This window comes from Melanotaenia boesemani, chromosome 14 (genome assembly GCF_017639745.1).
Source record: "Melanotaenia boesemani isolate fMelBoe1 chromosome 14, fMelBoe1.pri, whole genome shotgun sequence".
NCBI lineage: Eukaryota > Metazoa > Chordata > Actinopteri > Atheriniformes > Melanotaeniidae > Melanotaenia > Melanotaenia boesemani.
This window is the reverse complement of record NC_055695.1, coordinates 22,702,939-22,717,434: the sequence shown is the minus strand read 5'-3', so window position 1 is coordinate 22,717,434 and position 14,496 is coordinate 22,702,939. Positions and strand designations below refer to the sequence as shown.

The following is a 14,496-nucleotide window of genomic DNA, read 5'->3' as shown; positions in this document are numbered from 1 at the left end:
GGAACAGTGGACCAGCTCGACACCTTCTTCAGGGTCTTAGAGGAGGCATGGGAGTTTGCTCAACCAGTCTACTTGTGCTTTGTGGACTTGGAGAAGGCCTTCGTCCATGTACCCTGGGGATTCGTGTGAGGGGGTGCTCTGGGAGTATGGAGTGCTGGACCCCGTTGTACGTGCTGTCCAGTCCCTGTATGACCGGTGTCAGAACTTGGTTGGCATTGCCAACAGTAAATCAGATTTGTTTCCAGTGAGGGTTGGACTCTGCCAAGGCTGACGTCTCAGATTCTGTTCATAACTTTTATGGACAGAATTTCTAGGTGCAGCTGAGGTGTTGAGAGGATCTGGTTCGGTGGCCTCAGGATTTGGTCTCTGCTCTTTGCGGATGATGTGGTTCTGTTGGCTTCATTCGCAGCTGAGTGTGAAGCGGCTGGGAGGAGAGTCAGAACCTCGACATCTGAGACCATGGTCCTCAGCTGGAAAAGGTTGGAGTGCTTTCTCTGGGTCGGGAATGAGGTCCTGCCCCAAGTGGAGGAGTTTAAGTATCTCTGGGTCTTGTTCACGAGTGAGGGAAGGATGGAGCGGGAGATCGACAGGCGGATCGGTGCGGCGTCTGCAGTGATGTGGACTCTGAATCAATCTGTCGTGGTGAAGAAGGAGCGGAACCATAAGGCAAAGCCCTCGATTTACCAGTTGATCTATGTTCCCACTCTCACCTAAGGTCATGAGCTCTGGGTAGTAACCGAAAGAATGAGACTGCAAATACAAGCTGTCAAAATGAGTTTTTTCCTCAGGGTGGCCGGGCTCTCCCTTAGAGATAGGGAGAGAAGCTCGGTGATCCGAGAGGGGCCCAGAGTAGAGTCACTGCTCCTTCGCAGCGAGAAACACTAGATGAGGTGGCTCGGGCATTTGGTCAGGATGCCTCCTGGATGCCAACCTGGTGAGATGTTCTGGGCATGCCCCACTTGGAGGAGGCCCAGGGGAAGACCCAGGACATGCTGGATCGACTACATCTCTCAGCTGGCCTGGAAGGGCTTTGGGATCTCCCCGGATGAGCTGGTGAAAGTGGCTGGGGAGAGGGAAGTCTGGACTTTTCTGTTTAGGCAGCTGCCCCCGCTATCCGACCCCGGATAAGCGGAAGAAGATGGAAGGATGGATGGATGGATGGATGGATGGAAGTTGTGACACCTTCAGGCATACTAAAGGAGCCTACTGTCTCACTTCCACCACCACTTTCCTGACGTTACAGCCTTGTTGGGACATGGTAGACAATCATCCATCACAATGATCTTGCTTAACCTTTTGTGAAATATTCAGTGTTTTCATTCCTTTTTACAAGGCATTGCACTATTTTCTTTTTCCTCATACTTTATGGAAACTGTGACTTGTTTAATAATGTGGAACAACCTCTGTAAGCCTACTAATGGTCAAACCTGTCTGAGATTATTATCAGTGATCTAAACAGAGGAAAAACAATAAAGTTTTCCACAGAAAAATTTAAACCTAAAAGTTTTATTCACTGAAAATCTAAATGCGTAATAAATTAGAACACAGTGTATGATGTAACTAGGTTGATCTAGGTTCATTGTATGACTTTCCTGCTCAATATACAAATAAACACACAGGCCCAGTCCCAATTCCTTTCTTGTGCTATTCCTCTGATTTGCATTTTTATAGATAAGTGCTCATTTTATTCTTCAAATGCACCCCAAAATCCCTGTTAAAAACCTAGTTGACCTCAACTTTACTCCTATTTAAACAGGTCTTAACCTATCATAACGTAGGGTTAGGGGCCATAGCTAACATCACACACAGTTAGCTGTGGTGGCCACAAACAGGACGTCAGTAGTCTACTCACATCTCTGTGAAATCCTGTTCAGTAGCTTCAACATTACTGTAGGTTCAGACATTAGCTCCTTTCATATCATGCCAAGTTGCATTAAAGGCTGCATTCTGACAAACATTTCAGTTGGCTTGTTATGTAATATGCAAAATGAAGCTAAAGGGAGTGTTACATGACAGATTAAAAATGTTGCACAGTTCCATCTCAGCATACCTCTGATGACCGAAGACAAACAAAATGAAGTTTTAAAGCTTGCAGTTTTCCTTCTGTTTTAATGCTGTGCTCACCTCTGCAAAAATTTATTTATTTCCATTGGAAATCCAATTAATTCAAGAAACGAAAGAATGGAAGTACTTCTCCATATTAATTTCTGATCCAGTGTTCTGTCAGTTTACTCCAGTAATTTTTATTCATTTTTCAGAGATTTAACATATGCATATCAAACATGATGTGTATGCATCGGGATACAGTTTGTTTATGACTTTCCTCATACACCTTGCACTCTTTGAATATTCTGTGGATTTGGCAAAACTCTACAGAGTTGCTGTACTCTGTGAATGCTAGCATATCATAATGCACTGACCCGCTCAGTGCACTTCATTTTATTATAAAGGAGTGCAGAGAGTATGGCTCAGCACTCAGTTTTGCAGCATGATGAAGCAGAGAATTAATCTGTGCTCTGTCACAGGTCGGCTCACTGACAGACCTGCCCTGGAGTTACCAATCTCCCTCACAGCTGAAGTCATCCCTTCTCTGTCACAGTGAGGCTCTGCTCTTAAAGGAGTCTTATGGGAAATCAAAGTCATACAACCCCCCCCATCAAAAAAACAACCTTTTTGGCAAAAACCCGCATCTGTGACTCTTTCGTTCACTTCTGTTCAGCCAGTTTTTCAGGCTCTGTGGCTGCTTGCTCTGCCCCTGACACAACTCTGTGTTTGAGAAACCTTTACACTGCACACTGCTCTGTCTGTGTGCGCAGAGTGTGTTTATGCAAGCATGTACATGCACATTTCCCTCCTCAGTCCTTTTTGAGTTCCTCCTTTGACAAACTGTCTTGTAAAAGTGCCTTATTCACAGAAATGAGACCAGGTCCCCTCCCATCTCTTGGTATGCAAGCATGGGCAGTCATCTCAGTTTGAAATTTTGCTCTGTTTTAAGGATGCCACTCGGCCTAAACATGCATTTAAAAAGAGTTGGAAAACTTACAAGCTGACATCGTGGCAAACTGTATGTTAAACTGAGCTGTGTGCTACTTTTTAGGTGAATATACTCTGCAAATGTGAAGCATCTAGAGTGAGCTGCATGGATCCTGACATGATTGTGTGCCACATTAAACCTTTTATCCCTTTCACATATAGCATGTTTATCAGATCATCTTGGCTCAGCTTGTGTGTGTGTGTGAGAGGGAGTTGGATGGCGTGAGCATCTTTGCTGAGTCGCCAAACAAAACTTGTCCCATTGACACACTTTGGCTTAAAGGAGCAGACGAGCGGAACAGTCCAGCTGTCCTGTGGGTTAAATCAACACCGAGCAACGGCCCACTGTGGTCTTGCTTGTGGCAGAGAGTCGCTTGTTGGTGGAACGCAGTACTAACACAGGCTCAGTCACCAAGTCTAAAAGTATATGTACTCATCTCATTGTACAGTAAAATACATGCAAAAGGAGTAGGAGGATGCAAAAAAGTGTTAAGCCCTGGCTCAGTAGAATATCCTGATCTTTTACTTACTAATATTCAAGCTTTTCCTCTTTGCTCATTTATTTTTTACTACAAAACAGTCTTGTTTCATGTCTCTAATTAGCTGAATCTGCTCTGCTATGAAAATGTGTAGAGGCCTGAAGAGCAAGCGTCATCATCACATCATTTGTGGCTGCCAGCCCGTATGAAAAGCATTCAAATGAAGCAGTTTCAATTTAACAATTTATTCTTTTACAAACAGGGACCTCACTGCATGTGGAGTAATCATACACAGCCACAACAGCCTGGCACCTCCTTCCATGCTGGTCACCAGTTTGGTCACACGCTGTTGTGGCATGGCATTCCATTCTTTAACCAGTATTTGTCACTGTGGTTGTGTTTGTCACACTGGCACGAACTACACGCCCAAGCTGATTGCACAAGTGTTCAATGGGTTTAGGATCAAGACTGCAGGCAGGTCATTCCATCCTCTCCACTCGGAAGATTTGTTCTCAGACTATGAAGATAATGGGATTGCCACTGGTTGCAGAATCTCATCTCGATATCTCTCTGCCTTGAGATAACCCCTGATGATGACAAGCTTTGCTTTTTTCCAGTGAGAGAGATGCTGCCCGACTCCATCACACTGCCTTCATCAAAAGCTGTTACCCTATCAGTGCAGCAATCAGCACCACGTTCTTTGCATCTTCTCTATATCTTTGACTATATGACCCAAACGGACCACTATAGCCGACTCCATGCTCACAGCTGCTTCTATTCAGGCAACAAACTGTTGACACCCCGAGTACCAGAAGCTTAAAACAAGGTTCAATAGCAGATTAAGCTGTTTGGGACTGGCAGAGAAGACTTAACCAGTTTTTTATGGGTGCTGTCCGCATAGTCAACTCATCTGGTTATCCCACAAATGCTGCAGTCCTTACATTTGCAGCTCCATTTAAAAGCTAAACAGGCTTTCCAGAAGTATATTACCAAGAAGCCTTGTTAGAACAACCCTCCATTTGGGGCAGAGCAATGAAATACAATCAAAGGTAAAAATATGAAAGGAACAGGGAGGGAATTCCCACAATTTTGAAAGAAAAAAAAAAAAGTCATTTTAATCATTTATGTTTTTATTTCACAGGCCTAACTGGAATGTATTTATAGTTGTGTTTGGCTTTAATAGTCCGCCTACTAGCTGTAACCCAAGTAATAGCCGCTTACACGTCCGCATAGCCTAGCATTATCCCTGCACACAACAACAGCTCTGGGTCTGCTGAGTCTATTTTTATCCTACTTCTATTCACAATTTGATGTTTCAATGCACACATATCAAAGCTCTTCAAACAGATGTTGCCCACACATTAGAGACCCTTTGAAACTTCAGATCTATCAAGGCTGCAACACACCTTCTCCAGCGGTTCTCAGAAGGGAGTTTCTGTGATTTTCTAATCTAATATTTACTTCAGTTCTACACTAATAGCCTGAAGTAAAGAGAGACTTCAGTGTTCCCTCACTGAATCCTCTCTTTAGCCGGATTTATTTGCCTTTTTAGCCTCCCTTTTCTATAGCTGTAGTTCCGTCTGGGTTTAGCTCCTCTGCCTCACTGTGCTGCAGTTCTCTGATGGGTTAAAAGCATGCATGTGTGACAGTGTGTTAATGGGTGCACAGCGGGGGCTTGGAACAGGATTTTCATTTATATGACTCGTTAGAAAGAGGCAGATTTTGCTTCATGAGATCATTTTTGTGTCTTTTTGTGAACACCCCTTAGACTGCAGTAAGATCTTCCAGCTGTGTGGCGGTTGGTTTAGAAGTGCAAGTGTGAGACATAATTGAGCGGTTTCAGAGTTGTAGTTGTAGTAAGAGGTGTCCCAGGCTGCCTGGAACAGGCTGATAAGCTGCTGTCCAGACTAGGACTCATGCTTATGCCAGAGGTGACACCAAACATAGCTTCTGTATAAGCATGTATGTGTGAGAGAGAGAGTCTTGATTCTTGTTCCCATGGTACAACTCTGTCTCGCCTGCAGGGCCTTTAAGAAATTCATGTAGGCTCTGTTCAGGCTCCAGAGATTACCATCTCTTCACCTAGAGATCTAGGAAAGATTTTTAAATGAATACCCTCCTCCTGTACTGAACACACAGACTCCTCACCTCTGCCTCATTCCAAAGAAGTTTAAAACAAATTCAAGCTTCATTTATCTGCATGGTTTGACGTGTTACCGGCTCCCTGTACACCTGGTGCTTTGTGCCGTGTCCAGAGAGATGGAGGCCGGTTGGCCACAGTCTAAACACAGGAGTAAACACGGCCTCCTGTCAACTTCAAACACTGAAGGAGGGAGGAGGGGCAGGCGGCTCTCTTTTGAAGATATACACTCGTCTCTCTCTCAGGCTTCACTCTGTCCTACGTATTGTACATCATTGCCTTGACCCTTATTTGCTTTTGTCTCAAGCTTACCTTCAACAACCTCCTCTTCTCCTCCTCTCACTTATCTTCCAGTGCTGCTGATTTAATTCTATTGCTGCATAATCGTCTGATCCTGTGTTTGTGTGCATGTGCAGTTTTGTATTATTAGCAGCAGTCAGAAAGGCTGTCAATGACACCGTAATGGTATGTGTGACTGACATGGGCCAGCTATGATGTAATGTGTCTGACTGTGTGTGTGTGTGTGTGTGAGTGTGTGAGAGAAAGATTGACAGACAGAAATGTTCACAGCTTTCTGTCAGTTGTCCTGTTGAAAAGGGGTTTTACTGTCAGTTTTTCTAAATAAAAATGAAGTGTTGATTTTTTTTTTCCCCTTTATTTTCATCCTAACAAGGAGCTTAAAGGTTTTACTGATCTATGGATTTGTTATTTGTAATCAAATGAGCAATCAATCAATAATCAAAGTCAAATCCACGGTTGCCATCTTTACACATTTCACTTTACCTTTATAGCTAATCTTTTATTTTATGTGTTTAAAAAAGGTTGATGATGCAACTCAGCTGTGATATCAACTATATGACAAATCATCTGAGCAGCGGTTTCTCAGGAGATGAAGAAGTTGCTGGTTCAATCCCCAACTTCTCCAGTCTGCATGCGTATCCTTGGGCAAGATACTGAACCTCACATTGCCCACAATGTGCTCCTTCAAGTTGCATCTGTGACAAAGCACCTGCTTCATGAATGTGATGTTCTTTTTTTTTTTAATATCTATCTAATACCATTCATTTACTCTCTTGCACTCCTGCTGCTCCTGCTCACTGCATATATTAGAAGTGGCCACACTTAAGTCTGAAAGAAACTCATTCAAGGCTGAAGTAATAATCTTCAACATCCTTACAGATACTCATTTCCATCTCTTCTGAGCCTGTGGTTTTTAACATCAGTTAATATCCTGCTTCAAGGCAAACAGGGATTGTCCTTCATATAATGTAATGCATATTATATTCTTAAGTAGTACCATTAAACACCATCCTTCCAAGTGTGCACCACTAGATCAGAAGGTGTGGGAGTTCTCAGAGAGAAAAGCAGATCCAATAAGCCGCTACTACTTTTGATCCCAGTCATAACAGAAAATACTGCGCACTACTTTCTTGGTTATAAATAGAATATATAATCCTGGTCATGTTTTGCTTTCTGTGTTTATCAGAAATCTGATACTTGTCTTATTCAGGTTTCTGAGCATTCACTTCCCCCAGCTGAAATACTGAGAAATAGCACACAGCTGTACACATCTTCCCATGAAACAACACATCCGAAACATGAGCAAAGCCCGAGTAAGAACCGTAAGTCACTGAATGTAAAAGGTTTCCTTTCTGTTCCTGCCCAGGTGCGAGTGCGATGAGGAGAGGCTTCAGAGAGTGAGGCCATGGGCTGCACCTCGGCCAAGCAGGTGTCGGCCGTGCCCAACGATGAGGAGGGACGCGGCAAGGCCTACAGCAACGGAGACCTGTTCACTGGTCAGTTCACACGCTCACAGCTCCATTTCCCTCTGCTAACTACAGAGCCATGGCCTCCTCTGCCCCCACACTATGTTCTTCTCTTTATAGCTCTGAGTCCTCTGGCAGAGTGTTAAGTTCTCCATTTCTGAAAATAATTCCTCAATGGCAGTTTTATTGGAGTCATCTGAAGTTGACAGTTCATGCTGGAGAGAGGAAGTACCTGTTGGTGATAACAATGATGTTAGCGTTTAATATTTTAGTTTTATACGGGGTGAAGAGAAACTGAGAAATGGGAAGGTGAGGTGAGCGTAACACAGAGGGATGGTTTCGGGGAGGGGGCTTTATGAACAGGAGCACACACATTTACTTTGATGTCAGTAGAATTAGTTTAAAGCCTGAAAACCTGAGTATGTTTAGATTTATTTTCTTTTGCAAATTTGTATAATTTTTAGATGAAATCAAGCTACGTGTATTGTTTGGAAGGTGTAAAGTGGAGTATGTTTTCAAGGAGGCCATTAATGAGGCAGGGGGGGTTCTAATAATAGACAAAAGTGCAGTGCAGTGATGGGTATTACAGAACAGGAAGAGAAGCCTCTGAAACTACTTAAATTAATGAGAAAATCAAAACCACACTGTTGTAACAAAGCAGACAAGCTGTTTAGACGCTGTAAAATGTCATTTTACTGAACAGAAGGAGATTTGTTTTTCTCGTGGACGGTTTTCAATTAGATATGAAGACAGTTTATTCAATGATGGAACCAAAAATCTGTTTTCGTCATGAAAAATATATACTTGTTTTGAATATGGGATATGTTTACTACTGAATTACATCACTTTTTATTTTAACAAGTATTTGGGGATGGAAAAAGTTCTAGTTTAATTCTGGATTTCAGCTGTTCAGGATCTCCTTGGCTGAAGTTTTGAGTCATAGTTCTCAGTGAGTAGTGCTGGGCGGTGTGACTAACATGATATATCACGGTATCTTCCAAAATGATACCGGTTTCACAGTATTTGATGTTTTTTTTTTCCATGCGTTGCTATGTGTTAAGCACATTTTCCACTGGTTAAGAAAACAATTATGGCAGTAGATTTGTTGTTTGCTCCACAACCAGCCTTTAAAAAACAAAACAAAAAGAAAAAAACACATCTCTCCACCAGATTTATGTGTCATCGTGTTCAGTTTCAACATCTGCTACAGCCTCCCTTTCAGAACTTTCTCCGTTCATTTTCACTGCTCAACATGTCCAGTGATCGAGTCATCTGCTCCATGCATGTCTGATGGTGCTGCAGTAAAAAAGGTCCCCCTTCAAACAATTTCCAAACTATGTGTAACACATTCCAAGAGTTGTTTAGACTGTTTAAACTATAGCAGTTTAAGACAAATTCATACCATAGCAAAAAATGAGAACCACTTTTGGATATGAACTGGTATACTGTCCGATGAATGAGGGTCTGTTCAGCATCTAAATCTTTTCTATGGAGCCAAGCTGTTCTAATCCACACAGAATGTGATCTGACGTTGTCCAGTTGAAGTAAACAAGGCCTTTAGTACTGCTGTCCAGACGGCATCTGGTAGCACATGTTGCTCCAAAACCAGTATATAGTGTTATATAGTGTCTTCACTTATACGTGTTACCCATGCCGTGTGCTGTAGCACATCCCTACACCATCTTTTTAACCAGGAGGATACTTCATCCATTATTCCTTAAAGGAATTTCACATTTTATTTGTTAGACAACAGGACATTTTTCTACTATATCTGAACGCATCAAAATCAGATAAAAGATTATGAGTGTGTCCTCCTGTCAGGCAACATTTTTCAAATCTGATTCAGCAGAAGTGTCTCATCAGGTGTTTTGTTTGTTTTTAAATTTTTTCCTTTTGCATTGGAAAGTTTTGGATTGCAGCATCGAACTGCTTGTTTACTCTCACTGATTTTCAGAAGTGTTCTTGAGCCCATAAGTGATTTATACTCCAGAACTGTGACTGCTTTTAACACAGTGCTGCCTAAGGCCCAGTCGATCACTGCTGCTTGGTATTGGTTTTCGGCCTCATGTTGCATTGATTTGCCCTCGGCCTCTAGTTTTTATGACTTTATGTGCAGTAAATAATGAAATTTCAAAAGTTTTTCTTACTTTTGCTGCAAGAAGCATTTTTGTTAAATTGTCGAGTCATTTGCCCACCCAGGTTTTCTTTGAGTGTTGAATCCCTTCAGGTCTGAAAGACTCAGCCTCTCTGAGATGTTGTTTCTGCCCCCAAATGTGTTATTTTTTTTCTCCCTCTTCTTCTTTTGCATTTTAACCTCATTAGTTGTGAGATGTCCTTTTCTTTATTTTCCTTTCAGTGACTTTTCTTCTCATCTTTGCCCCACTGGCTGACATCGGTCAGAATGAACATGCAATTTTAAGAAAAATGTGTTGTCTCTTTTGCTTCTGTGTACTCATTTTCAAGCAAATATAGGTTTTAGATTGTACATAAATCAGTGCAAATCTTTGTTCTTGTATTCATAAAAATGCACTTCTCCTGAAATGAGTATGACAGCAACTCTACTGTACACGTGAAAACCTACAAGTCATTTTGGACAAAGTTGTCAGCCAATCGGTACTTAATTTTATAGATTTAATTAATGGAAAAACTAGGCAACAGATTCATTAGTGATGAACTTAATCGTTGTTGCAGCTCTAGCTTTAATTGCATGTAGCAGGCTGTTGTGTAATGTGGGATGGGAATGAGAGCCAGAGAATGAGAGATGATGGGTGCAGAGGGATTAACAACGATTAAGAATTAGGAGCAACACTCTGGTGTAACAGCACACGGGCGGATGGATGTGGCAGATGAACGTCCACAGGAGGTCTCCCCTCTTTACCTCCATCCTTCCCCTCTCTTTACTCAGAATTTTTCCTCTTTTTCTTTCCTGATACGCTCCCCACATCTTCCTCCAACCTGCCTGTTGTGTCTTATAACATGTCTTATAACAGAATGAGGCGGGGGATGAGAGGGCGAGATGATGGGAGGGGTGGAGTGTTTTCCTTGAGAGAGGAAGAGTGACGTGTGTTAATGCTGCTGCTCATCTTTCTTTTCTCTTCTCATCTCAACTTCTCTGTCTCGATTGGATCGCCTCTGCTCTTCCCCTGCTCAAGGCCTCATTCTTCCTTTCCTCTTTCTCTCTGTCACTCTATTTTGGGTCTCTATGCCCCCTCCTCCCACTCTTCCTGCCGTCATCTCCCAGTGTTTCTTCTTTTTAGCTCTTTTCCTCGCGTCTCTAGCACAACATTAGGTCAAAACCTTCTGTCCTTTCACATCCCTTCCTCCCGCTCACTCCCAGCCTGTCCCATCCTCTACTGCTCTGTTGATTAAAGTGCAACCTAGAGTGGCTGTGGATGGGTTAGACTACTATTTGAGCTTGTCTGAGAGTGTTTGCATGGAGCTGGAAGATGGAAGTGACCTGGATTTTGTGGATTAGTCATCCCAAGCTGAAACCCCTGTAACATGCCTTTTCATTAAGCCCCTTTCTTTTTCTCTGTTCCTCTTTATTTCCCACTGTAACTGTACGTAGTTACAGTCATTGTCACTTACTGAGTTGACTCTTATCCCTCAACGCGCTGCCCTATCCCAGGGCCAGTTCAACTTGCTCACTGTATCCGGTTTACTTCTCATGACTGATGTGGAAAAGATTGTTTGCCTCTGGTCAGCCAGCCAGCCTCGCTTACACACATAAATTCTCCCCCAGTAGGCTGAGTGTGTGTGTGTGTGTGTTGTATATCAGTGTATTTAGTTACCCTGTGAGACCCCTTCTTTCTCAATCTGATCTGCCTCCAACATATTTCAGTATGTGTGCTTCATGCACACCACTGTGTGTGTATGTGTATGTGTGCCCCAGATATTCGGGCTGCCCGTTCTGTCAGACTCCAGCTACTAACCTTAACCCCCCCCCCCCCCCTCAGTTGCTCTCACACAATAACCGGAAAAGGCTGAGCTCCATTACACAAACACTAAGGGACGACAAGGGAAAATAGCAACACTCACCCTCCACAACATCATGCTGTTGATGTCCGTAATAATCCCAGCGAGAGGAGATGAGAGTAGAGATAGCATATGAAGTGCTGCATGTGTTTATGATTTCATCGTGGGGCTCGCCAGCATTTATTCAGAGCAAGGTGGTGGACAGATTTCACTGTTATTTTAAGTGTGTGAGTTGTGTTAGAGTGGTGAAGGAGTAGTCTGTTCTTCTAACTTTAATATAGTGTTTTTAACATTCCCAGTCAGATTGAGGGGAAAATTGTAACAGGAAGCAGATATTTAGTTTGGTTTGATTATTTCGCTTACTGGTGTTTCAGTCATACTGATGTCTTTATCAGACCTCTGAATGAGAACTTAAACTCTCCCTGGAGGAACACAAAATATAAATGACATTTCGAACTCAGAACGAATACATTTTCTGTGTATATTGTGTGGCCAATGAAAGCGATTCCTCTGTGGGGCAGTGCATAGAACCAGATATGCACGCTGGTGACCTGAAGGTCAGCGGCTCAATACCTGCTCTGGCAGGAGGAATATGGCACCATAAGATGAGTCCAGCACTAGTACATCCCACATTATCACTGCTGTGATGCCCTTTGATGAGGTGGCTCAGCTCAGAGATTAACAGAGGTTAACTGTGGCTGTAATGGGAAGCTATCAGGTGTGACTGTGGAGTACAGCTTGTTTAGAAAAGATTAAATAGACATGTTTGCTATGCATCTAAAGAAGTGACAAGCATGACTGGACTAAAAATATATTAAACTAATGTCCACACTCATACAGGCTGCTACATATTTGCACAGCTTTTCACTCTGTCTGTTAAAGACTGTCGGAGTTCACTGTTCTGTTTGTATAGAAGCCAAATTGGGCACAAAATTGATGCACCTCTGAAGAGTTATGTTCACACAGCTGAATCCACTTTGTGTAGGGAAAAGTCAGCATTGTGGCACACAAAGGTGCTCTGTTTAATATGAACCCGCTACAGCGGCATACTGAAGGCATGTTCTTAGAAACTACTCCTTAAAAAATTGTGCTGGCTACACAACTGAGTCAGAGCATCAGGAAAAAATGGCGGCTCTCCTGAGTCGTTCTCAGTGTGACCTGCAGAAGTAGTCTTAAGGAGGGAAAGCAGGTGAACTGGCAACATAGCCATGAGCGGATGCAGCTCTCTGATGGCTGGCTGATGTGGTGTCATCCCAGACCTTCTCATGAGTCAGGATTGATCTCTCTATCTCAGTGTTTCTCAAAACACTGACACAAAACATGCAGAGCAGTCCCCGAGGACCAGGACTGAGAAATGCTGCTCTATCTTTAGTGTTCATTTCATCATAAAGATCAAGTTGGGTATTGATCATGTAGTTTACATATTATCTCCTGGTCTTATTAACAGCTGATATTTATCGGTCTGAGTTAGGCGTCTTAAGCTGGATTTTTACTACATAAGGTCAGATACAGTGTCACCGCCGTACGCTCTGCGTAGTTATACCTCCCTCAAGACAAGAACAAGATAAACTGTTTCTTTGCTGCACTGTGAAACAGCCTCCCCATGAGAGTCAGATCAGACAACTGTTGTAGGTATTTTCAGTCTAATTTATGTGCATTTTTTCTAGTTATTAGGTACTCTGTTCCTGTTTGTAGTTTTTCTTTACAGTTTTTACTACTCAAAGACTTCTGCTGAAATGTTTGTACCTTTCTCTTCGTGTAAAGCATTTTTAATCCATCATTTATAATCTTTGGCAGGCATTAGTCTTTGAAGAAAGTATGATGTGTCTCTGTGTTTCACGTGTGTGAGAAACTTCTTCTAGCACGACACAACAACTCCAGTCCATTCATTTATTTTTATTTTATTGATGGTTCCCTCCTTCCCTTTATGTCATCTGAAGGTTTTTTTTTTAACACAGACATACAGTAACTAATGCTGTAACGGCCAATAAATGGAAACTATCACCTAACAGTAACTAACATCTATGTAATATCTCTGATTTTCCACCTTCCCTAGCAACAGCTTCCAAATAGCAGCTTGTTTAAGGCAGATTTGATAGAGTGTCATTAGCATTAGGAGTCAGATTGATACCATGCTGGCTCTCAAACTTTTTTTGGCACATCCTATCTTAGAAGGTGAAAAAGAGTTCATGCTCTGCCATCCCCCACCCCACACTTCTTTATTAATGCGACTGAAAAAGCCACTGGTGAGAAGGCATCTGCAGTGAATTTTAGAACAATAAAAACCAGCTTGATGGCATCATGGTTTATTTTCCCTTCATAAATCACATTAATTCAACTTTGTTTTATTCTACATTTTTCCCCCTGGTTGTCTTTGTCCCGATCCCCTCTCCATTGCAGTGGTTCTGTGACCCCCCCCACAGTTTTAGATCTGCTGCACAAAGCTAATGATGACTGCTGCTGTGTGGCCAATTGATTTTGCTGGCTGTTCTATATAAATGCATAACGCATCATTTCATTTCATGCAGCCTGACAAAGGACCGTCAGCATAGTGATCATAATGTGTTAAAACTAACACAAAGTGGCAATTTTCTTTCATTGTGGATTCCTGCTTGATGTGTATGATTGTGTGTGTTTCTGTGTTAGAGATGAGAGTTGGTGTTCAGGTGTAAATGTCATGGCCGAGCTGGTGAGGGCCCGCAGCCAGACTGACTGGGAGGTGGGGGACACTCAGCAGGAAGGACAGAGTGACATAGCCACAGGACAGGCAGGCCAGCGAGAGCAGACTTGCAAGCATATGAAACGCACACACAACCAAATATGGCTGTTTAAATGACTCATACAGACGCTGCAGTTTGGATGTAATGACAAACATTCTGATTCACAGCTTTATCTGAAATAGACACACACACACACGTTCACGTGCTCACGGTGGCTTGTCAGATCCTTAAGGTCAGCGCAGAACCTCGCTCTCTAATCGGGGACGGAAAAAGATGTCCACATCACAAAATCGCGGCTTCTCAAAATAGTTTTTCCCTTTCATTTTTCCTCACTGACGGTTTCCCCTCCCTCCCACCCAAAGCGAGCCCGGCAACGGGGTGAT

At 42.7% G+C, this 14,496-nt stretch overlaps 1 protein-coding gene across 2 annotated transcripts in view; it reads left to right on the top strand.

Moving 5' to 3' along the window:
• Nucleotides 1-14,496, top strand: part of zgc:92140 (uncharacterized protein LOC447854 homolog) — a 30,028-nt gene that overhangs the window by 6,343 nt on the left and 9,189 nt on the right. Inside the window, exon 2 of one of the 2 annotated variants that reach the window (XM_042006370.1) lies at nt 7,322-7,448. In XM_042006370.1, the coding sequence (XP_041862304.1) occupies nt 7,358-7,448 (91 nt within the window). In that variant the 5' untranslated portion in view covers nt 7,322-7,357. Of the gene's footprint in view, nt 1-7,318; nt 7,449-14,496 lie in introns of both variants that reach the window. The other variant, XM_042006369.1, reaches the window with a different exon arrangement.